Source organism: Phyllobates terribilis, unplaced genomic scaffold, assembly GCF_046119375.1.
Source record: "Phyllobates terribilis strain yellow unplaced genomic scaffold, ASM4611937v1 Scaffold_4__5_contigs__length_816908805, whole genome shotgun sequence".
Taxonomy (NCBI): Eukaryota; Metazoa; Chordata; class Amphibia; order Anura; family Dendrobatidae; genus Phyllobates; species Phyllobates terribilis.
The window spans coordinates 799,535,410-799,559,858 of record NW_027362764.1 but is presented as its reverse complement, the minus strand read 5'-3'; the positions used below and the strand labels follow the sequence as shown (position 1 = coordinate 799,559,858).

Genomic DNA, 24,449 nt, shown 5'->3' with positions numbered 1-24,449 from the left:
CCCGCTCGCCCCTCTCCGGCGCCCTGCCGTCTGGCCCCGCTCGCCCCTCTCCGGCGCCCTGCCGTCTGGCCCCGCTCGCCCCTCTCCGGCGCCCTGCCGTCTGGCCCCGCTCGCCCCTCTCCGGCGCCCTGCCGTCTGGCCCCTCTCGCCCCTCTCCGGCGCCTTGCCGTCTGGCCCCTCTCCGACGCCCTGCCGTCTGACCCCTCTCGCCCCTCTCCGGCGCCCTGCCGTCTGGCCCCGCTCGCCCCTCTCCGGCGCCCTGCCGTCTGGCCCCGCTCGCCCCTCTCCGGCGCCCTGCCGTCTGGCCCCCCTCGCCCCTCTCCGGCGCCCTGCCGTCTGGCCCCGCTCGCCCCTCTCCGGCGCCCTGCCGTCTGGCCCCGCTCGCCCCTCTCCGGCGCCCTGCCGTCTGGCCCCGCTCGCCCCTCTCCGGCGCCCTGCCGTCTGGCCCCGCTCGCCCCTCTCCGGCGCCCTGCCGTCTGGCCCCTCTCCGGCGCCCTGCCGTCTGGCCCCTCTCCGGCGCCCTGCCGTCTGGCCCCTCTCCGGCGCCCTGCCGTCTGGCCCCTCTCCGGCGCCCTGCCGTCTGGCCCCGCTCGCCCCTCTCCGGCGCCCTGCCGTCTGGCCCCGCTCGCCCTTCTCCGGCGCCCTGCCGTCTGGCCCCGCTCGCCCCTCTCCGGCGCCCTGCCGTCTGGCCCCGCTCGCCCCTCTCCGGCGCCCTGCCGTCTGGCCCCGCTCGCCCCTCTCCGGCGCCCTGCCGTCTGGCCCCGCTCGCCCCTCTCCGGCGCCCTGCCTTCTGGCCCCGCTCGCCCCTCTCCGGCGCCCTGCCGTCTGGCCCCGCTCGCCCCTCTCCGGCGCCCTGCCGTCTGGCCCCGCTCGCCCCTCTCCGGCGCCCTGCCGTCTGGCCCCCCTCGCCCCTCTCCGGCGCCCTGCCGTCTGGCCCCGCTCGCCCCTCTCCGGCAATCTCTCCTTTTCCCTGGCATGTTGCACTGTTACCCAGAATGCATGAAATGACGAGCATTACCCAGCATGCCTTGCCTTTTTACATTTTTGCCATTTACAGTACAGACCAAAAGTTTGGACACACCTTCTGATTTAAAGATTTTTCTGTATTTTCATGACTATGAAAATTGTACATTCACACTGAAGGCATCAAAACTATGAATTACCACATGTGGAATTATATACTTAACAAAAAAGTGTGAAACAACTGAAAATATGTCTTATATTCTAGGGTCTTCACAGTAACCACCTTTTGCTTTGATGACGGCTTTGCACACTCTTGGCATTCCCTTGATGAGCTTCAAGAGGTAGTAAAGAAAAATGAGTGGCCAAACTTTTGCTCTGTACTGTATGTGTCAGCATGCTTTAGCATATTGGCTTGGCAGCTAACAGAGAGTAGTAGCATGGGTCTCCGTAGCGCACAGGTTTCTCCAGCATAGCAGAAAGTGAGAGTTCGGTGTGAAGCCGAATGGTGGGAGTCTCTCCCAGTATGGTCGGGAGGGTCTCCCCCCAGTAATGGTGGGGTGTCTCTCCCCAGTAATGATGGGGGGGTCTCTCCGCAGTAATGGTGGGGGTCCCTCCCCCCAGTAATGGTGGGGGTCCCTCCCCCCAGTAATGGTGGGGGTCTCTCTCCCCAGTAAAGGTGGGGGTCTCTCCTAATAATGGTAGGGGTCTCCCCCCCTCTCCCAGTAATGGTGGGAGTCTCTCCCAGTAATGGTGGGGAGGGTCTCTCCCAGTAATGTTGGGGGGGTCTCTCCCAGTAATGGTGGGGGTCTCTCCCAGTATGGTGCCATGGTGTAATGGTTTTATGCTTCTTCCTAGGTCTCTTCCCTCCCCTCTCTCTGGTGTAGACCCATGGCACGTCGGTCCCAGAGTTCTTCCCAGGGGGATAATCCTCTGGACCCCAATTACCTGCCCCCACACTACAAGGAGTATTACCGCATTGCTATTGATGTCCTAGCGGAGGATGGGGTGGAGGCGTACGATCGGTTCCTGTCCGAGGAGGGGGCTCCGGACTTCTTGTGTCATTCTGAAATTGACCATATCTCAAAGTACCTGCAAAGACCCCCAGAGCCCACCCAGGAAAGCCTGTACCCGGACCATAGCTACACTGGACAAGAGGAGGACGAGGGCTCGTCGGGGACCTACTGGCCCATGCACTCGGACACCGCCGCCCCAGAGCTGGACCTCGGGTGGCCCACCATTTTCGGCTTTCAAGGGACGGAGGTGACGACTCTGATTCATCCGCCCCCTCCTGAGAGTCCCAGTATAAAGGAGGAGGTGCGGAGGATGATCCGCTCCGCACAGCAGGTGAGAGGCCCTCATATACCTGTATGGTCTATATACCCTCATATACCTGTATGGTCTATATACCCTCATATACCTGTATGGTCCTATATACCCTCATATACCTGTATGGTCCTATATACCCTCATATACCTGTATGGTCCTATATACCCTCATATACCTGTATGGTCTATATACCCTCATATACCTGTATGGTCTATATACCCTCATATACCTGTATGGTCCTATATACCCTCATATACCTGTATGGTCCTATATACCCTCATATACCTGTATGGTCCTATATACCCTCATATACCTGTATGGTCCTATATACCCTCATATACCTGTATGGTCCTATATACCCTCATATACCTGTATGGTCCTATATACCCTCATATACCTGTATGGTCCTATATACCCTCATATACCTGTATGGTCCTATATACCCTCATATACCTGTATGGTCTATATACCCTCACTATCACTAGGCATACCATGTTCACACGATATAATATCCGGCCACAATATCCTCTGTCCCCCCTATAGTTTTCCGTTCTCTCCAGACGCCTTTGTGCCATCAATCTCTAGATTCTTATTCTGGACTCCCCCGTCCTCCTCCATTCCCTTTTTTTTGGTTAATACTTCTCTGTTCTCCTCCTCCTCCTTCCACACTCCTCTGTTCTCCTCCTCCTCCTTCCACACTCCTCTGTTCTCCTCCTCCTCCTTCCACACTCCTCTGTTCTCCTCCTCCTCCTTCCACACTCCTCTGTTCTCCTCCTCCTCCTTCCACACTCCTCTGTTCTCCTCCTCCTCCTTCCACACTCCTCCTCCTCCTTCCACACTCCTCTGTTCTCCTCCTCCTCCTTCCACACTCCTCTGTTCTCCTCCTCCTCCTTCCACACTCCTCTGTTCTCCTCCTCCTCCTTCCACACTCCTCTGTTCTCCTCCTCCTCCTTCCACACTCCTCTGTTCTCCTCCTCCTCCTCCTTCCACACTCCTCTGTTCTCCTCCTCCTCCTCCTTCCACACTCCTCTGTTCTCCTCCTCCTCCTCCTTCCACACTCCTCTGTTCTCCTCCTCCTCCTCCTTCCACACTCCTCTGTTCTCCTCCTCCTCCTCCTTCCACACTCCTCTGTTCTCCTCCTCCTCCTTCCACACTCCTCTGTTCTCCTCCTCCTCCTTCCACACTCCTCTGTTCTCCTCCTCCTCCTCCTTCCACACTCCTCTGTTCTCCTCCTCCTCCTCCTTCCACACTCCTCTGTTCTCCTCCTCCTCCTTCCACACTCCACTGTTCTCCTCCTCCTCCTTCCACACTCCTCTGTTCTCCTCCTGCTTGCAGCGATTTGGACTCAGCACAAGTATAAAGTATCCCCCCTTCCGGGCGCCTCGGTCTCTGCCCTCCCTTCCGGGCGCCTCGGTCTCTGCCCTCCCTTCCGGGCGCCTCGGTCTCTGCCCTCCCTTCCGGGCGCCTCGGTCTCTGCCCTCCCTTCCGGGCGCCTCGGTCTCTGCCCTCCCTTCCGGGCGCCTCGGTCTCTGCCCTCCCTTCCGGGCGCCTCGGTCTCTGCCCTCCCTTCCGGGCGCCTCGGTCTCTGCCCTCCCTTCCGGGCGCCTCGGTCTCTGCCCTCCCTTCCGGGCGCCTCGGTCTCTGCCCTCCCTTCCGGGCGCCTCGGTCTCTGCCCTCCCTTCCGGGCGCCTCGGTCTCTGCCCTCCCTTCCGGGCGCCTCGGTCTCTGCCCTCCCTTCCGGGCGCCTCGGTCTCTGCCCTCCCTTCCGGGCGCCTCGGTCTCTGCCCTCCCTTCCGGGCGCCTCGGTCTCTGCCCTCCCTTCCGGGCGCCTCGGTCTCTGCCCTCCCTTCCGGGCGCCTCGGTCTCTGCCCTCCCTTCCGGGCGCCTCGGTCTCTGCCCTCCCTTCCGGGCGCCTCGGTCTCTGCCCTCCCTTCCGGGCGCCTCGGTCTCTGCCCTCCCTTCCGGGCGCCTCGGTCTCTGCCCCCCTTCCGGGCGCCTCGCTCTCTGCCCCCCTTCCGGGCGCCTCGCTCTCTGCCCTCCCTTCTGGGCGCCTCGCTCTCTGCCCCCCTTCCGGGCGCCTCGCTCTCTGCCCCCCTTCCGGGCGCCTCGCTCTCTGCCCCCCTTCCGGGCGCCTCGCTCTCTGCCCCCCTTCCGGGCGCCTCGCTCTCTGCCCCCCTTCCGGGCGCCTCGCTCTCTGTCCTCCTTCCTCCATTGCTCCATGTCTCTGCAGAGCTCCTCGTGGGTGTAACGATCTCTCATTATTTGTGTTGTCTCCACATTTCAGGTCATCGGGATTGTCATGGACATCTTCACCGACGTGGACATCCTCTCTGACCTCCTGGATGCTGCCGCTCGCCGGGTTCCTGTCTACATCATCCTGGATGAGATGAACTCTCAGCACTTTCTTGACATGGCATCCAAGTGCCGAGTCAACCTGAACTTTGTGGAGGTGAGACCCCGGAGAAAGCCGCAGCTCAGAGCTGCAGTCGGTGTAGACGGGCGCAGCTGCAGGGGGTGCAGAGGTCTCTGTCCCTCCGAGGGCCCCACATCAGCCCCCAGTTCAGGGCGCACAGTTGTTGCAGAGTCTGTTGGGCCCCGGATTTCCTCTTCCTGCAGAGCTGTCTGCTCTGGAGACTTCCCGGGATATTGTTATTTTTCCTCCCATCGTTGATCTCCATGAATAAGCTCAGCGTTCTCTTGGGACTGTTCTCTGACTTCGGCCTCTCTGCAGAGGATCATGAATTTGGGGGGATATTTTCTGTTATTTCCGTACAGCTGCTGATCCCCTCCGGGTGTAGTTACTGTCCGGTGGGCGATGCTCTTCTCTCCACCATTGGTAAACACTGCGCGGTGCAGCAGGGAGCGACCGACGGTGCGGCAGCTGCTGAGCGTCACGTCATGGTGCAAAGGTTGGCAATACCTGACGGTGATCTGTCAATCATGTTCAGACTAAGGACTCTGCATGCAATGGTTTATACTGCTCATGTATCCTCCTAATGCAGGGTCTGAGGAGCAGGTGCTCTCCTGTGTCCCGCTGCCCTCGTCCTCTCCGTTCACCGGGTGGCCTTTGGCTTATCTGGCTCCTTCACTCGTGGTGAATTTATCAATGTGTTTTCCACTGAACCAGAATCTCTTAAATTCTGTCCACAAGCTTCGAACGAGCCACTTAGCTCGTGCCCCCCCCTATCCCCACTCCCCCCCTCTCCCCTCAAACCCCCCTCTCCCCTCAAACCCCCCTCTCCCCTCAAACCCCCCTCTCCCCTCAACCCCCTCTTCCCGCGCTGCTCCCCGCCCCCCCCTTTCCCTGCGCCCCCCGCCCTCCCCTCTCCCTCTCTGCCTGCCTCTGGCTCCTCCCCCTCTGCCTGCTTGCAGCTCCTCTGCCTCCTTGCAGCTCCTCTGCCTCTAGCTCCTCCCCCACTGTGCCTGGAGCTAGAGGCAGGCACAGAAATAGGGGAGGAGCTAGAGGCAGGCACAGACATAGGGGAGGAGCTAGGGGCAGGCACAGACTTTCTTCTGAAACATCAGGTACAATTCCGCATAGAGCTTTATGGGCACCAGCCGTCACCTCCGATCTCAGTAATGTAATGATCTGCCTGCACTGAATACAAATGTTCCAGTGAATTGAGAATTCTGAGCCGATCAGTCCTGGTGGAGAAAGAAGAGGATTTGTCTGATCAGATCTGTTGCAGTTTCTTATTTTCTTGTGTTCTATTGATGTATAAAAGGTAAATTACACTTGGCCACCAGCCCCGGGCTCTCGGCCACCAGCCCCGGGCTCTCGGCCACCGGCCCCGGGCTCTCGGCCACCGGCCCCGGGCTCTCGGCCACCAAGCCCTTTGCTTCTTCCTGTGTCAGTGTGGGCAGTCATGGGCAGACTCTGAGCACCGACCCTCTGGCCTCGTCTTCCAGATGGCCTCCCTTCTGGGGCTTCCATCTTCTTGCCTGTTTCTGTCTCCAGCTTGGACTTCTCTGGCACTGTCACCACCTTCTCCTTCTTTTCTGAGGTGGTCCTTCAGGCCTTCTCTTGGGTTTCTCCTCCTGGTCTTTGCACAATGGCTGATCTGAGGCCGAGCACATGCTTGTACTAGCGTTACTGAAGGGCTCGGCGTCTCCTTCCCTCCACCATCACTTCCCATAGACCGTCCATGTTCTGGGACAATGTCTCTTCCTCCTCCGTAGCCTGGCCTCAGCGGTCTGCCGGGCTCCTGCTGCTCGCTGTGCCGCTCCAACTCTGAGGGCCACTTCTGCCTGTACATGAGGGACCACCGTACAGTTGGCTGCCGCCTAGAGTCCTCAGTCCCCTAACCACTAGGTGGATCCATTGAACTCTGGTAGATGATTCATCTGCTGGGGATGATGATGATGATGATGAAGCTCCACTTATTGTCATATTTGCTTACTTCATTACAGGTGTACTCTGGTTTTCAGATGAGAAACTTAATGGACGTCTGCAGGGTTCTTATACTACGTCCCAATCATGTTTGATGACCTTTTATTGCCACGCTGTTGATTCTTCTCGGAGCATCAAGAGTGGTCTTGGTTCACCAGCTGCTCATGTGGGTGACAGACTACAGTTCCCATCATGCACTGCTGTTCTCCTCCGCCATTAGTCTTGGCACTATTGCGCATTTTATATTGCACTCCCTCCCTCTCGATGTCTCCCTTTACCTCTCGATGTCTCCCTTTACCTCTCGATGTCTCCCTTTACCTCTCGATGTCTCCCTTTACCTCTCGATGTCTCCCTTTACCTCTCGATGTCTTCCGTAACTTGCCTGTTCTTTATCCCTCCTTTAATATTTTTATAATATCATGTGGGTTCAGCTCCTTGAAGATTTGTCCCATCAGATTAGAGGAGCTTCCAGAGTCTTCCCTGCAGGTGTCAGTAATGGAGACTTTTTCTTGGCAGATTTGTGTTTTTACTAAAGTTTAGACAAATAAGACAGTTAACCAAGGAACAAAAATGAAGGAGCGTAAAGACCCGACTAAGAGTCACAAAGTGAATCTCACACCCTGTTTATCATAGAATACAAAACTTTATTGAAAAAAAGGCATAAAAACAGGTGTCAATGAATCATAAAGTATAGTATGGACAGGCAGGCAACAATACAACCATGGGGCAGACACATGAGCAGGGTATACAGGCTAAATAAGGCTTAAATTCACCAGTGCAAAATTGTATGCATTTGTACTATATATTATTGTAAAAGGATGACCCACAGTAAAAAGATGGGAAGAAAACAGAGATTCCACCTCCAAACTACAATATAATGGCAAAAAGTTAAATCAAGTTGCCTCAAAATAATTGTGGCAATAAAGTTTTGTATTCTATGATAAACAGGGTGTGAGGTTCACTTTGTGACTCTTAGTCGGGTCTTTATGCTCCTTTTTCTTTGTTCTTTGGTTAAATGATTTCAGGAGTGCCCCGCATTTAGGACCATGGTCCTCTATTCAGTCCACATTTCTAGCTATCTTCATATAAATAAGACAGTTGTTCTTCAAATCATTGTGATCACATAGAACACGACCGGGGCAAGACGATGACCACAGAGTGAGAATGATCAGGGCAAGACGATGACCACAGAGTGAGAATGATCAGGGCAAGACGATGACCACAGAGTGAGACTGATCAGGGCAAGACGATGACCACAGAGTGAGAATGATCAGGGCAAGACGATGACCACAGAGTGAGAATGATCAAGGCAAGACGATGACCAGTGCGTGAGAATGATCGGGGCAAGACGATGACCAGTGCGTGAGAATGATCGGGGCAAGACGATGACCACAGAGTGAGAATGATCAAGGCAAGACGATGACCACAGAGTGAGAATGATCAAGGCAAGACGATGACCAGTGCGTGAGAATGATCGGGGCAAGAAGATGACCGGTGCGTGAGAATGATCAGGGCAAGACGATGACCACAGAGTGAGAATGATCAAGGCAAGACGATGACCACAGAGTGAGAATGATCAAGGCAAGACGATGACCAGTGCGTGAGAATGATCGGGGCAAGACGATGACCAGTGCGTGAGAATGATCGGGGCAAGACGATGACCACAGAGTGAGAATGATCGGGGCAAGACGATGACCACAGAGTGAGAATGATCGGGGCAAGACGATGACCACAGAGTGAGAATGATCGGGGCAAGACGATGACCACAGAGTGAGAATGATCAAGGCAAGACGATGACCAGTGCGTGAGAATGATCGGGGCAAGACGATGACCAGTGCGTGAGAATGATCGGGGCAAGACGATGACCACAGAGTGAGAATGATCGGGGCAAGACGATGACCACAGAGTGAGAATGATCGGGGCAAGACGATGACCACAGAGTGGGAATGATCGGGGCAAGACGATGACCACAGAGTGAGAATGATCGGGGCAAGACGATGACCACAGAGTGAGAATGATCGGGGCAAGACGATGACCACAGAGTGAGAATGATCGGGGCAAGACGATGACCACAGAGTGAGAATGATCGGGGCAAGACGATGACCAGTGCGTGAGAATGATCGGGGCAAGACGATGACCAGTGCGTGAGAATGATCGGGGCAAGACGATGACCACAGAGTGAGAATGATCGGGGCAAGACGATGACCACAGAGTGAGAATGATCGGGGCAAGACGATGACCACAGAGTGAGAATGATCGGGGCAAGACGATGACCACAGAGTGAGAATGATCGGGGCAAGACGATGACCACAGAGTGAGAATGATCGGGGCAAGACGATGACCACAGAGTGAGAATGATCGGGGCAAGACGATGACCACAGAGTGAGAATGATCGGGGCAAGACGATGACCACAGAGTGAGAATGATCGGGGCAAGACGATGACCACAGAGTGAGAATGATCGGGGCAAGACGATGACCACAGAGTGAGAATGATCGGGGCAAGACGATGACCACAGAGTGAGAATGATCGGGGCAAGACGATGACCACAGAGTGAGAATGATCGGGGCAAGACGATGACCACAGAGTGAGAATGATCGGGGCAAGACGGTGACCACAGAGTGGGAATGATCGGGGCAAGACGGTGACCACAGAGTGAGAATGATCGGGGCAAGACGGTGACCACAGAGTGAGAATGATCGGGGCAAGACGGTGACCACAGAGTGAGAATGATCGGGGCAAGACGGTGACCACAGAGTGAGAATGATCGGGGCAAGACGGTGACCACAGAGTGAGAATGATGAGGGCAAGACGATGACCGGTACGTGAGAATGATCAGGGCAAGACGATGACCGGTGCGTGAGAATGATCAGGGCAAGACGATGACCACAGAGTGAGAAAGATCAAGGCAAGACGATGACCACAGAGTGAGAATGATCAAGGCAAGACGATGACCACAGAGTGAGAATGATCAAGGCAAGACGATGACCAGTGCGTGAGAATGATCGGGGCAAGACGATGACCAGTGCGTGAGAATGATCGGGGCAAGACGATGACCACAGAGTGAGAATGATCGGGGCAAGACGATGACCACAGAGTGAGAATGATCGGGGCAAGACGATGACCACAGAGTGAGAATGATCGGGGCAAGACGGTGACCACAGAGTGAGACTGATCGGGGCAAGACGATGACCGGTGCGTGAGAATGATCGGGGCAAGACGATGACCACAGAGTGAGAATGATCAAGGCAAGACGATGACCACAGAGTGAGAATGATCAAGGCAAGACGATGACCACAGAGTGAGAATGATGAAGGCAAGACGATGACCACAGAGTGAGAATGATGAAGGCAAGACGATGACCACAGAGTGAGAATGATCAAGGCAAGACGATGACCAGTGCGTGAGAATGATCGGGGCAAGACGATGACCACAGAGTGAGAATGATCGGGGCAAGACGATGACCACAGAGTGAGAATGATCGGGGCAAGACGATGACCACAGAGTGAGAATGATCGGGGCAAGACGATGACCACAGAGTGAGAATGATGAAGGCAAGACGATGACCACAGAGTGAGAATGATCAAGGCAAGACGATGACCAGTGCGTGAGTATGATCGGGGCAAGACGATGACCACAGAGTGAGAATGATCGGGGCAAGACGATGACCACAGAGTGAGAATGATCGGGGCAAGACGATGACCACAGAGTGAGAATGATCGGGGCAAGACGATGACCACAGAGTGAGAATGATCGGGGCAAGACGATGACCACAGAGTGAGAATGATCGGGGCAAGACGATGACCACAGAGTGAGAATGATCGGGGCAAGACGATGACCACAGAATGAGAATGATCGGGGCAAAACGATGACCACAGAGTGAGAATGATCGGGGCAAGACGATGACCACAGAGTGGGAATGATCGGGGCAAGACGGTGACCACAGAGTGGGAATGATCGGGGCAAGACGGTGACCACAGAGTGGGAATGATCGGGGCAAGACGGTGATCACAGAGTGAGAGTGATCGGGGCAAGACGGTGACCACAGAGTGAGAGTGATCGGGGCAAGACGGTGACCACAGAGTGAGAGTGATCGGGGCAAGACGGTGACCACAGAGTGAGAATGATCGGGGCAAGACGGTGACCACAGAGTGAGAATGATAGGGGCAAGACGGTGACCACAGAGTGAGAATGATAGGGGCAAGACGGTGACCACAGAGTGAGAATGATCGGGGCAAGACGGTGACCACAGAGTGAGAATGATCGGGGCAAGACGGTGACCACAGAGTGGGAATGATCGGGGCAAGACGGTGACCACAGAGTGAGAATGATCGGGGCAAGACGGTGACCACAGAGTGAGAATGATCGGGGCAAGACGGTGACCACAGAGTGAGAATGATCGGGGCAAGACGGTGACCACAGAGTGAGAGTGATCGGGGCAAGACGGTGACCACAGAGTGAGAGTGATCGGGGCAAGACGGTGACCACAGAGTGAGAGTGATCGGGGCAAGACGGTGACCACAGAGTGAGAATGATCGGGGCAAGACGGTGACCACAGAGTGAGAATGATCGGGGCAAGACGGTGACCACAGAGTGAGAATGATCGGGGCAAGACGGTGACCACAGAGTGAGAATGATCGGGGCAAGACGGTGACCACAGAGTGAGAATGATCGGGGCAAGACGGTGACCACAGAGTGAGAATGATCGGGGCAAGACGGTGACCACAGAGTGAGAATGATCGGGGCAAGACGGTGACCACAGAGTGAGAATGATCGGGGCAAGACGGTGACCACAGAGTGAGAATGATCGGGGCAAGACGGTGACCACAGAGTGAGAATGATCGGGGCAAGACGGTGACCACAGAGTGAGAATGATCGGGGCAAGACGGTGACCACAGAGTGAGAATGATCGGGGCAAGACGGTGACCACAGAGTGAGAATGATCGGGGCAAGACGGTGACCACAGAGTGAGAATGATCGGGGCAAGACGGTGACCACAGAGTGAGAATGATCGGGGCAAGACGGTGACCACAGAGTGAGAATGATCGGGGCAAGACGGTGACCACAGAGTGAGAATGATCGGGGCAAGACGGTGACCACAGAGTGAGAATGATCGGGGCAAGACGGTGACCACAGAGTGAGAATGATCGGGGCAAGACGGTGACCACAGAGTGAGAATGATGGGGGCAAGACGGTGACCACAGAGTGAGAATGATCGGGGCAAGACGGTGACCACAGAGTGAGAATGATCGGGGCAAGACGGTGACCACAGAGTGAGAATGATCGGGGCAAGACGGTGACCACAGAGTGAGAATGATCGGGGCAAGACGGTGACCACAGAGTGAGAATGATCGGGGCAAGACGGTGACCACAGAGTGAGAATGATCGGGGCATGTCTGCAAGATTATGACCACAATGTGAGTGACCCGGGCAAGAGGATGAGCAGAGCTTGAGAATGACTGGTGCAGGACAGTGACCACAGCGTGGGAATGACCGATGCAGGACAATGACCACAGCGTGGGAATGACCGGTGCAGGACAATGACCACAGCGTGGGAATGACCGGTGCAGGACAATGACCACAGCGTGGGAATGACCGGGGAAGATGATAACCAGAGCTTGACAATGATTGGGGCAGGACGATGATCACATCGTGAGAATGATCGGGGAAGATGATAACCACAGCCTTACAATGATTGGGGCAGGACGATGACCACATCGTGAGAATGACCGGGGAAGATAATAACCACAGCCTCACAATGATTGGGGCAGGACGATGACCACATCGTGAGAATGACCGGGGAAGATAATAACCACAGCCTCACAATGATTGGGGCAGGACGATGACAACATCGTGAGAATGACCGGGGAAGATAATAACCACAGCCTGACAATGATTGGGGCAGGATGATGACCATATCGTGAGAATGACCGGGGAAGATAATAACCACAGCCTGACAATGATTGGGGCAGGATGATGACCACAGCGTGAGAATGACCGGGGAAGATAATAACCACAGCCTGACAATGATTGGGGCAGGATGATGACCACAGTGTGAGAATGACCGGGAAAGTTAATAACCACAGCCTGACAATGATTGGGGCAGGACGATGACCACAGCGTGAGAATGACAGGGGAAGATAATAACCACAGCCTGACCATGATTGGGGCAGGACGATGACCACAGCGTGAGAATGACCGGGGAAGATAATAACCACAGCCTGACAATGATTGGGGCAGGACGATGACCACATCGTGAGAATGTCCGGGAAAGATAATAACCAGAGCCTGACAATGATTGGGGCAGGACGATGACCACAGCGTGAGAATGAGCGGGGAAGATAATAACCAGAGCCTGACAATGATTGGGGCAGGACGATGACCACATCGTGAGAATGACCGGGGAAGATAATAACCCGAGCCTGACAATGATTGGGGCAAGACGGTGACCACAGCGTGAGAATGATCGGGGCAAGACGGTGACCACAGCGTGAGAATGATCGGGGCAAGACGGTGACCACAGAGTGAGAATGATCGGGGCAAGACGGTGACCACAGAGTGAGAATGACTGGGGCATGTCTGCAAGATTATGACCACAATGTGAGTGACCCGGGCAAGAGGATGAGCAGAGCGTGAGAATGACTGAGGCAAGACAATAACCACAACTGTAGAATGACCAGGCCAGGATGATTACCAGAGCCTGAGAATGACTGGTGCAGGACAGTGACCACAGCGTGGGAATGACTGGTGCAGGACAGTGACCACAGCGTGGGAATGACTGGTGCAGGACAGTGACCACAGCGTGGGAATGACTGGTGCAGCACAGTGACCACAGCGTGGGAATGACTGGTGCAGGACAGTGACCACAGCGTAGGAGTGACTGGTGCAGGACAGTGACCACAGCGTGGGAGTGACTGGTGCAGGACAGTGACCACAGCGTGGGAATGACTGGTGCAGGACAGTGACCACAGCGTGGGAATGACCGATTAGGACAATGACCACAGCGTGGGAATGACCAGTGCAGGACAATGACCACAGCGTGGGAATGACCGGGGAAGATGATAACCAGAGCTTGACAATGATTGGGGCAGGACTATGATCACATCGTGAGAATGACCGGGGAAGATAATAACCACAGCCTGACAATGATTGGGGCAGGATGATGACCACATCGTGAGAATGACCGGGGAAGATAATAACCACAGCCTCACAATGATTGGGGCAGGACGATGACCACATCGTGAGAATGACCGGGGAAGATAATAACCACAGCCTCACAATGATTGGGGCAGGACGATGACCACATCGTGTGAATGACCGGGGAAGATAATAACCAGAGCCTGACAATGATTGGGGCAGGACGATGACCACAGCGTGAGAATGAGCGGGGAAGATAATAACCAGAGCCTGACAATGATTGGGGCAGGACGATGACCACAGCGTGAGAATGACCGGGGAAGATAATAACCAGAGCCTGACAATGATTGGGGCAGGACGATGACCACAGCGTGAGAATGACTGGGGAAGATAATAACCAGAGCCTGACAATGATTGGGGCAGGACGATGACCACATCGTGAGAATGACCGGGGAAGATAATAACCAAAGCATGACAATGATTGGGGCAGGACGATGACCACATCGTGAGAATGACCGGGGAAGATACTGTAATAACCAGAGCCTGACAATGATTGGGGCAGGATGATGACCACAGCGTGGGAATGACTGGGGAAGATAATAACCAGAGCCTGACAATGATTGGGGCAGGACGATGACCACATCGTGAGAATGACCGGGGAAGATACTGTAATAACCAGAGCCTGACAATGATTGGGGCAGGATGATGACCACAGCGTGGGAATGACTGGGGAAGATAATAACCAGAGCCTGACAATGATTGGGGCAGGATGATGACCACAGCGTGGGAATGACTGGGGAAGATAATAACCAGAGCCTGACAATGATTGGGGCAGGACGATGACCGGGGAAGATAATAACCACAGCCTGACAATGATTGGGGCAGGATGATGACCACAGCGTGGGAATGACTGGGGAAGATAATAACCAGAGCCTGACAATGATTGGGGCAGGACGATGACCACATCGTGAGAATGACCGGGGAAGATACTGTAATAACCAGAGCCTGACAATGATTGGGGCAGGATGATGACCACAGCGTGGGAATGACTGGGGAAGATAATAACCACAGCCTCACAATGATTGGGGCAGGACGATGACCACATCGTGAGAATGACCGGGGAAGATACTGTAATAACCAGAGCCTGACAATGACTGGGGCAGGATGATGACCACAGCGTGGGAATGACCGGGGAAGATAATAACCAAAGCCTGACAATGATTGGGGCAGGACGATGACCGGGGAAGATAATAACCACAGCCTCACAATGATTGGGGCAGGACGATGACCACATCGTGAGAATGACCGGGGAAGATACTGTAATAACCAGAGCTTGACAATGATTGGGGCAGGACGATGACCACAGCGTGAGAATGACTGGGGAAGATAATAACCAGAGCCTGACAATGATTGGGGCAGGACGATGACCACATCGTGAGAATGACTGGGAAAGATAATAACCAGAGCATGACAATGATTGGGGCAGGACGATGACCACATCGTGAGAATGACCGGGGAAGATACTGTAATGACCAGAGCCTGACAATGACTGGGGCAGGATGATGACCACAGCGTGGGAATGACTGGGGAAGATAATAACCAGAGCCTGACAATGATTGGGGCAGGACGATGACCACATCGTGAGAATGACCGGGAAAGATAATAACCAGAGCATGACAATGATTGGGGCAGGACGATGACCACATCGTGAGAATGACCGGGGAAGATACTGTAATAACCAGAGCCTGACAATGATTGGGGCAGGATGATGACCACAGCGTGAGAATGACTGGGGAAGATAATAACCAGAGCCTGACAATGATTGGGGCAGGACGATGACCACATCGTGAGAATGACCGGGAAAGATAATAACCAGAGCATGACAATGATTGGGGCAGGACGATGACCACATCGTGAGAATGACCGGGGAAGATACTGTAATAACCAGAGCCTGACAATGATTGGGGCAGGATGATGACCACAGCGTGGGAATGACTGGGGAAGATAACCAGAGCCTGACAATGATTGGGGCAGGACGATGACCACATCGTGAGAATGACCGGGGAAGATAATAACCAGAGCCTGACAATGATTGGGGCAGGACGATGACCACATCGTGAGAATGAGCGGGGAAGATAATAACCACAGCCTGACAATGATTGGGGCAGGACGATGACCGGAGAAGATAATAACCACAGCCTGACAATGATTGGGGCAGGACGATGACCACATCGTGAGAATGACCGGGAAAGATACTGTAATAACCAGAGCCTGACAATGATTGGGGCAGGATGATGACCACAGCGTGGGAATGACCGGGGAAGATACTGTAATAACCAGAGCCTGACAATGATTGGGGCAGGATGATGACCACAGCGTGGGAATGACCGGGGAAGATAATAACCAGAGCCTGACAATGATTGGGGCAGGACGATGACCACAGTGTAGGAGTAGGGCATCAGGACACACCGCTTTATCGTCTGTTTGCAGGTGGCACTTTCTGGCCATGGTAGACTTACCCTCTCACTGTATTTACCTGTAAATATCCGGACTAACTCTTCTGCCATCACGGTGTGACTCTTTCTTCCTGTAACGACAGCGCAGTGTGACCTTGTCTCTCAGATGCCGCCTGTCCTTCTGTCTGTCCTTCCGTCTGTCGTCTGCTCTATTTCACTGTATCCCTGCAGATAAAGCCGATCAGCTTTTGGGCTGAAACAGGTGTAAGTATCGGGGTGCACTGCTGTCACCCGCTCCCTCTGCTGCTGGAGGGGCCACCATGAACTGTATATGTGGACACCAGTCATCAGACTATGTACGATGTGGCGGCACACTCTGCCCTGCTGTCTACGCAGATGTAACTTGCATCCAATGACATTTCCAATGAGGACTGCCCTGGATTGACAGGTGTCGACTTAATGAATTCTTGGATTCTCTTGAAAATTAGCCATGGAAACGTTTGTAAAAGTTTTTATATTAAGAGTGATATTGATATTTGGAAGCCTACAAGGTTCTTGGCCTCTGACATGGTCCTGCTGCCTCTTTTTTTCTCTCACAGTTCCTGAGGGTGCGGACCATCTCTGGCCCCACATATTTCTGCAGGACAGGAACTACTTTCAAAGGGAACCTCCTGGAGAAGTTCATGCTGGTGGACTGTACGGTGGTGTTGAGTGGTACATACAGGTGAGCTGCACGTGAGACTCTTTATCTACCTGACTGATGTGTGACAAGTTGGATCCGGTGTATGTTTTTGCATCTTTTTGTTGAGACCTTTGCCGTGTTTTTCTGTTTTCACAGCTTTATGTGGTCATTTGAGAAGATCCATCGCAGCATCGCTCACATCTTCCAGGGAGAACTGGTTTCCAGCTTTGATGAAGAGTTCCGGATTCTGTTTGCACAGTCGGACCCTCTTATCCCCCCTGAGAATGCTTTGATCAAGATGGAAAAACCTTACATGGGGATGGTCCCCTTTGCCGGCGCTCGTCCTTTCTATGATCGAAAGCTTCACTTCATGTACTCCAGAGATGACAGCTCCCAGAACTCTTTCAATTCCTTCGGTGTAGATCCTGATCGACATTTTCTGCAGTCATTCCGCAGAGAAGACATGATGAGACACACAATGGAAAATGCTGGCATGAGATTCCATGGGCCAAAATTTCCTGACCAAACGCAGATGCAAATGGATAAAATGCAGTTGTCCTTCATGCAAAACAAGCACTTGGACATTGACGCCTATAAGAGGCACAGCTTTGCAGAAGGCACCTTTGAGAACTACTCAGCATCCAAGCAGTACTCAAGGCAGATGTTTATGAACACCGACAATAACGAGTACCGCTTCCAGTCAAGCCAGTTCCAGAAAAGTCAGTTTGTACAAATGGATCGCACAGCGAGGACTCAAGGACTGTTCGAGAAGATTCGAGGCAACCGACAGGGTTTCCAAGACTCAGATGACATGGATTCAAGGTTTCCCCCTTACAAAGCTCTGCAGGGAGAAGGTAATTATGCTATTGAGGGTCCACACACCAGACTAGGCTACAACCCCTCCAACTCCTCCCGAGAAGTTAAACATGGCTCAGACCAAGTGGTGCTGGGAAATGAAGGAAGATTTGGACAAAGATCTCAAGGACGTCAGAAGTTTATGTGTCAAATGTCTCCCACACAAAAGCAGAGCACTGAGCAAAAGCAATTTTTCCAAGACCAAGATGCTGATAAAAAAGTTCAAGATAACAAGCAAGGTTTGCGCAGCTGGCGCATCTCTTCATACTTGAGTGGAATTCAGCCAGACCAGGATGAAGAAGGAATGATCATGACTTTAGATTCTGAACCTTTCGAAGAAGCCCCAGTTGTGGTGGAAAAACCAATATCTACAAGTGAGACATTAGCAAAGTATTCCATTGATCCCATCCCCCCATATAAACCCATATTAGCTGTTAGTGAAGCCCCTATGCAAGTAGATGCAGGCAAAGAGATGGCCTTGATAGAGAAGGAGAAAGAAGACACCTTCCTATCACGACATGATTCTTTCCGATCACGGACTAACCCCTTAATTCAAAGAAGTTCTCGCCTACGATCATCACTGATATTTAGTAATTCGAAACTGGAGCAGCACAGCTCCACCGCTGAGGCCGTACAGGTGATTCAGAAGGAGCAGAGCACGAGTGAGGTGGTCAAAGACAATGAGATCATCAAGACATCATCAAAAGTAGCCGAGATCCTGGAGAAGTACAGGGGAGGCAGCAAAGACAATGAAGTGACCTCTGTAATGCAAGCCAAAGCGGCCACAAAAGTCATCCAGGAGGAGACAGAAGATGGGCAGAAGAAGAGCACTACTGAAACTGTGGCTTACAAATCTCTAGAATCCAAACTTCTAGACAAGGATTCTTTCAGCCGAACACTTCTCGAGTCCCAATATCGCTCTTCAGTCACTTCTCAGTTCCAAGATCTTTTCAGCAAAGATAGACAGACGAGCACAATGACCAAGGTGGAACAAAGGGTTTCAAGTATCCAGACAGTAGATAACAACATGGCTGCTCTCCCAGAGCCGAAAGAAAGTGGACCTATTATTACTGAAATTATAGACCCACCAAAATCTCAAGAGGTTGAAGTGCCAAAGTCCACAAGCAAAATGAACCCTGGTCTTCTGTTTGGAAATGCTCTAGAAAGTATGTCCCAAAATCCAACACCTATCATAACGTCCCCCACCACAACCAAACCAGAGGAGGAAGTGTCAAAAATAGAGCCAACACCAATGGAGTTTATTCGGAGAGGCTCCATGAGACTCAAGCAATTTCTCCAGTCAAAAACAGAGAAGAAGGCAGAAGAAGAGGCTGTTTCTGATGCGGCTAAAGTAGAGAAACAGAATAATGCCCTCAGACGTTTCTCGAAAACCGAGGTCTCAGAGCCAACATCAGTGGTGGAGACTGAAGACAAGACCACTAAGATAATATCTACTTCTCCACCCAAAGCAACGTCTACTCAGTCCAGGTTGTCCTCTTCAACCTCAAATGTCATCTTCAGTAGTAATCTACGTGATGACACGAAAGTGATATTAGAGCAAATATCGGCTAACAGCCAGAAGAATCGGGCAGAGATGGCCAAACAGTCTCAGGCTTTGAGCACCAATGATTCGGACATCGCCACCGCCACCGCCAACTCCACCTCAACAGAGACCAAAGCAGAAGATGCCAGCACTTCAGACTCAACTTCTGTCACCAGGACGGGAAGTTTCCTAAGTCGAAGTCGATTCTCACGACCTTCTCCGACCTCTCCCGAGGACAGAGATAACCTGCTGAAGCGAATGGAGAGTATCCGGAAGGAGAAACGAGTTTATAGCAGGTTTGAAGTGTTCTGCAAAAAGGAAGAAGTGGAGGAGAACGACGACGACTCTAAGGATAAGAAAGTGGGGAAGCTGCTGGGGAAATTAGGAACTTTTATTAAGAAATGACCATAGACCGGATCCAAGTGTTTCCAACTGGTGCCAATAACGTTCTTTGTGTCATAACCCCCCGCAGAGGTCGTACATCTTTGGCTTCTCTGGACACTTGTGTCATGGAAACTTCCATATAACTAGAAAGAAATCTCTGCACGAACTGAACCTTCAGAAACGGTACTGACCTTCGACCTGGCTTTTGTCTTGGCCATGAGTACTGCCTCTTCCATAGCTACAAGACTCATTGTGCTTGTGTCTTGGTGGGACTTCGAGCTCCAGAAATTCCTGACTCAGACTCCCAATATTAATTTATTCAATGGAGGGGAAAAAACATGACCGGTATTGAATGACAAACTTCGGGTAGAGGCCTCATGGGGTCATTGCAGCTCCCCCTGCAGGTCGAAGCACTGAATGATTCCGGATTTTTCTACCATTTGTATATAGCTGTGTATATTTCTTAGCAGTATGTAAAACCTGTGAATGATGGTTTCCTGGCACTAAATCTGGGGTGGCCTCCGATCCTGAAGGATCCTGTCCTGCACGTGCTGGGGGGAAGCCATTACTAATAGGTGCAGGAGGCTGCCCCCATGGTTGCTCCTCCTGGCAGCCCCGATGGTTGCTCCTCCTGGCAGCAGAAGTATTGTAGGATTCTAGTGGAAAGATACAGCAATACAATAGGATTCATTCCAACTACGCAGTATATAGGAAGGCTGAAAATTTAAAGGGACGGTCTTTGTGGAATTAAGGGTTCTGGAACTTTCTAATAGACTTTGATTTTTTTTTTCCATTCCTCGCAATTTGCAAAATCTCTGCCTTCTGTCAATGAATGCAAACAGTCCGAGGCTGAAAACCCAACACCGACCTGGTTCTGCTGCTTAGATGTGAGCAAGTCCAATCTGCGGCGAATTTTACAAAAAAATGAATCCACAGTTTTTGCCATTCGCTTTGGTTGAATCCAGCCGGCCACGATTCTGCTGCCTTATAAAAAGCTGGGAAGGGTTAAAAAAATTAAATAAAAAAAAAAAAAGGCACAGCGCAGCCCCACTTTGGGCGTCTTCACGTGGCCCATCATCCGCCGCCCGTCGCTTCTTGCGCTGACTAGGCTCCACAACGGGGCAGGAGGCGCTGGAGATGGCGGGCGGCTGAAGAGCGAGGATGGCCCGCTGCAAAGCCGATCACAGAAGACCACAGGCTGCGTGGCCGCTGGAGGGTTTTTTTCACCTATGCACAGTCCTGAGAGCAGAACAGCGCACATTCGGGTGAAATAAATTCTCTGCAATTCTAATTTGCTTCACAAATTTGATCGAATTTAGGAATATTAATTTTTGTAACTTCTCTCATCTTTCCTGAGAAATAAGTTCTGCGCACTGACACATTGTGACGCATCCGCAGCTCCGGGGGCGGGACCAGATCACTGTATGTTTTCATCCTCTGCTTGCTGTCAAGGAAGAATGGCAATGCTCATAGTTTACATTCAGATATTTTATAAAGTGTGAGGAATGGAAATGAAAGTATTTTTTGCTGCCATGATGCGAATATTGGAGTGGATGTGTGATGGACCCGGCCGTAAATCCTGCGCTCCGTATCGCATCGGAGGAGCACTGATTATATACTACTGACATGGATCCCGCTGGTCTGCAGAGCTGACGCTCGGTGACTACTACGTGTAATGAGTGTGGGGACCTCGTCTGCGGTGACTGCAGCAATGTCTGCGGAGATTTCACTGTACGTGTCCTTCCCTCCTGGCCCCCGTATAAATAAAGCCGTTCTCCTCCAGCCGTGTCCTCATTGTGTGTACAGTACTGATAACGTAAATCCACTAACAGCCCCGAATATCCACAGACTCCAGACGGGTGGGCTCCTCTCACCGGATATACTCACCTGGTCACGTGCCTGTCCCTCAGTTCGCTCATGTGATCCCTGAGTCATGTGCTCCACCCTTGGGGTTCGGGTCGTGTGTTATCCCTCGGGGGTGGGGTTACGCGCTCCACACTCAGGGGTGGGGTCGTATGCTCCACCCTTGAGGATTGGGTCGTTTGTGGGATCCCTTGGGGGTGGGGTCGGGCACTCCACACTCCGGGGTGGGGTCGGGCACTCCACACTCCGGGGTGAGGTCGGGCACTCCACACTCTGGGGTGGGGTCGGGCACTCCACACTCCGGGGTGAGGTCGGGCACTCCACACTCCGGGATGGGGTCGGGCACTCCACACTCCGGGGTGGGGTCGGGCACTCCACCTTGGAGTTTGGGTCGTTTGTGTGATCCATCGGGGGTGGGGTTGTGTGTCTGATCCATCGGGGGTGGGGTTATGTGCTCCACACTCCGGGGTGGGGTCAGGCACTCCACACTCCGGGGTGGGGTTATGCGCTCCACACTCCGGGGTGGGGTCGGGCACTCCACACTCCGGGGTGGGGTCGGGCACTCCACCTTGGAGTTTGGGTCGTTTGTGTGATCCATCGGGGGTGGGGTTGTGTGTCTGATCCCTCGGGGGTGGGGTCGGGCACTCCACACTCCGGGTTGGGGTCGGGCACTCCACACTCCGGGGTGGGGTCGGGCACTCCACACTCCGGGGTGGGGTCGGGCACTCCACCTTGGAGTTTGGGTCGTTTGTGTGATCCATCGGGGGTGGGGTTGTGTGTCTGATCCATCGGGGGTGGGGTTATGTGCTCCACACTCCGGGGTGGGGTCAGGCACTCCACACTCCGGGGTGGGGTTATGCGCTCCACACTCCGGGGTGGGGTCGGGCACTCCACACTCCGGGGTGGGGTCGGGCACTCCACCTTGGAGTTTGGGTCGTTTGTGTGATCCATCGGGGGTAGGGTTGTGTGTCTGATCCCTCGGGGGTGGGGTCGGGCACTCCACACTCCGGGTTGGGGTCGGGCACTCCACACTCTGGGGTGGGGTCGGGCACTCCACACTCCGGGGTGGGGTCGGGCACTCCACCTTGGAGTTTGGGTCGTTTGTGTGATCCATCGGGGGTGGGGTTGTGTGTCTGATCCCTCGGGGGTGGGGTCGGGCACTCCACACTCCGGGTTGGGGTCGGGCACTCCACACTCCGGGGTGGGGTCGGGCACTCCACCTTGGAGTTTGGGTCGTTTGTGTGATCCATCGGGGGTGGGGTTGTGTGTGTGATCCATCGGGGGTGGGGTTATGTGCTCCACACTCCGGGGTGGGGTCGGGCACTCCACCTTGGAGTTTGGGTCGTTTGTGTGATCCCTCGGGGGTGGGGTTATGCGCTCCACTCTCCGGGGTGGGGTCGTATGCTCCACCCTTGAGGATTGGGTCGTTTGTGGGATCCCTTGGGGGTGGGGTCGGGCACTCCACACTCCGGGGTGAGGTCGGGCACTCCACACTCCGGGGTGGGGTCGGGCACTCCACACTCCGGGGTGGGGTCGGGCACTCCACACTCCGGGGTGGGGTCGGGCACTCCACACTCCGGGGTGGGGTCGGGCACTCCACCTTGGAGTTTGGGTCGTTTGTGTGATCCATCGGGGGTGGGGTTGTGTGTCTGATCCATCCGGGGTGGGGTTATGTGCTCCACACTCCGGGGTGGGGTCAGGCACTCCACACTCCGGGGTGGGGTTATGCGCTCCACACTCCGGGGTGGGGTCGGGCACTCCACCTTGGAGTTTGGGTCGTTTGTGTGATCCATCGGGGGTGGGGTTGTGTGTCTGATCCCTCGGGGGTGGGGTCGGGCACTCCACACTCCGGGGTGGGGTCGGGCACTCCACCTTGGAGTTTGGGTCGTTTGTGTGATCCATCGGGGGTGGGGTTGTGTGTGTGATCCATCGGGGGTGGGGTTATGTGCTCCACACTCCGGGGTGGGGTCGGGCACTCCACCTTGGAGTTTGGGTCGTTTGTGTGATCCCTCGGGGGTGGGGTTATGCGCTCCACACTCCGGGGTGGGGTGGGGTCGGGCGCTCCTCTGTAGTAGCCATTCTGAGAAGAAGAGCTCCTGCCATACTCAGATATTCCTGTCATCATCACCTCAGTCATTTTGAAGAATGAATAACAAGGAGCATTGTCCTCCAACAAGAGGAGATATTTCCAGTAAGTCTTAAAACTGTCCCCATCGGGGCTCGTCTTAAAACTGTCCCCATCGGGGCTCACAATCTACATTTCCTATCAGTCTTTGGAGTGTGGGAGGAAACAGGAGAACCCGGAGGAAACCCAACAAACACAGGGAGAACATACAAATTCCTTGCAGATGTTGTCCTTGCTGGGATTTGAACCCAGGACCCCAGTGCTGCAAGGCTGAGCCGCTGTGCCGCCCATGCCCATAATGTCTGTACAATTGTCTGAATTGTAAAGCGCTGCGGAATATGTTGGCGCTATATAAATAAAAAGATTATTATTATTATTAAATGGTTTGTTATTAGGGCCACCTGAGATGATGAGAGAGGAGGAAGATGGGGGGTTTACATTCTTAGTTGAGCATATTAACCTGGATCAGCCATGTGATGGCGCCCTGATGATCACAAAAGGCGGTTGTGCATAGTTCATTAACCCTATATATGAAGGAAAAATACTGGTTGCATGTGGATGATCCCAAACGGGTCACCCCTCTATGATGTCTGTAAGATAAGTACATGGATAATTAATAAGAGGACCCCCATATGTGACCCATTTATCCTTCTAAGAAATGTGAGGTGTCATCAGGTCTGGGGAGGCTTCAAGGGCAGAATCAAGAGTTCAGCTCTGGGGCACACC

At 53.6% G+C, this 24,449-nt stretch overlaps 1 protein-coding gene across 3 annotated transcripts in view; it reads left to right on the top strand.

Moving 5' to 3' along the window:
- Window positions 1-21,517, top strand: part of FAM83H (family with sequence similarity 83 member H) — a 51,064-nt gene extending 29,547 nt beyond the window's left edge. For 2 of the 3 annotated variants that reach the window (XM_073680010.1, XM_073680011.1), the window contains exons 2-5: window positions 1,819-2,307; window positions 4,574-4,738; window positions 16,871-16,995; window positions 17,110-21,517. In XM_073680010.1, coding sequence (XP_073536111.1) covers window positions 1,852-2,307; window positions 4,574-4,738; window positions 16,871-16,995; window positions 17,110-19,756 — 3,393 coding nt within the window. In that variant the 5' untranslated portion in view covers window positions 1,819-1,851 and the 3' untranslated portion in view covers window positions 19,757-21,517. Of the gene's footprint in view, window positions 1-1,289; window positions 1,305-1,818; window positions 2,308-4,573; window positions 4,739-16,870; window positions 16,996-17,109 lie in introns of those variants that run through there. The other variant, XM_073680012.1, reaches the window with a different exon arrangement.
- Window positions 21,518-24,449: the final 2,932 nt, after the last annotated feature.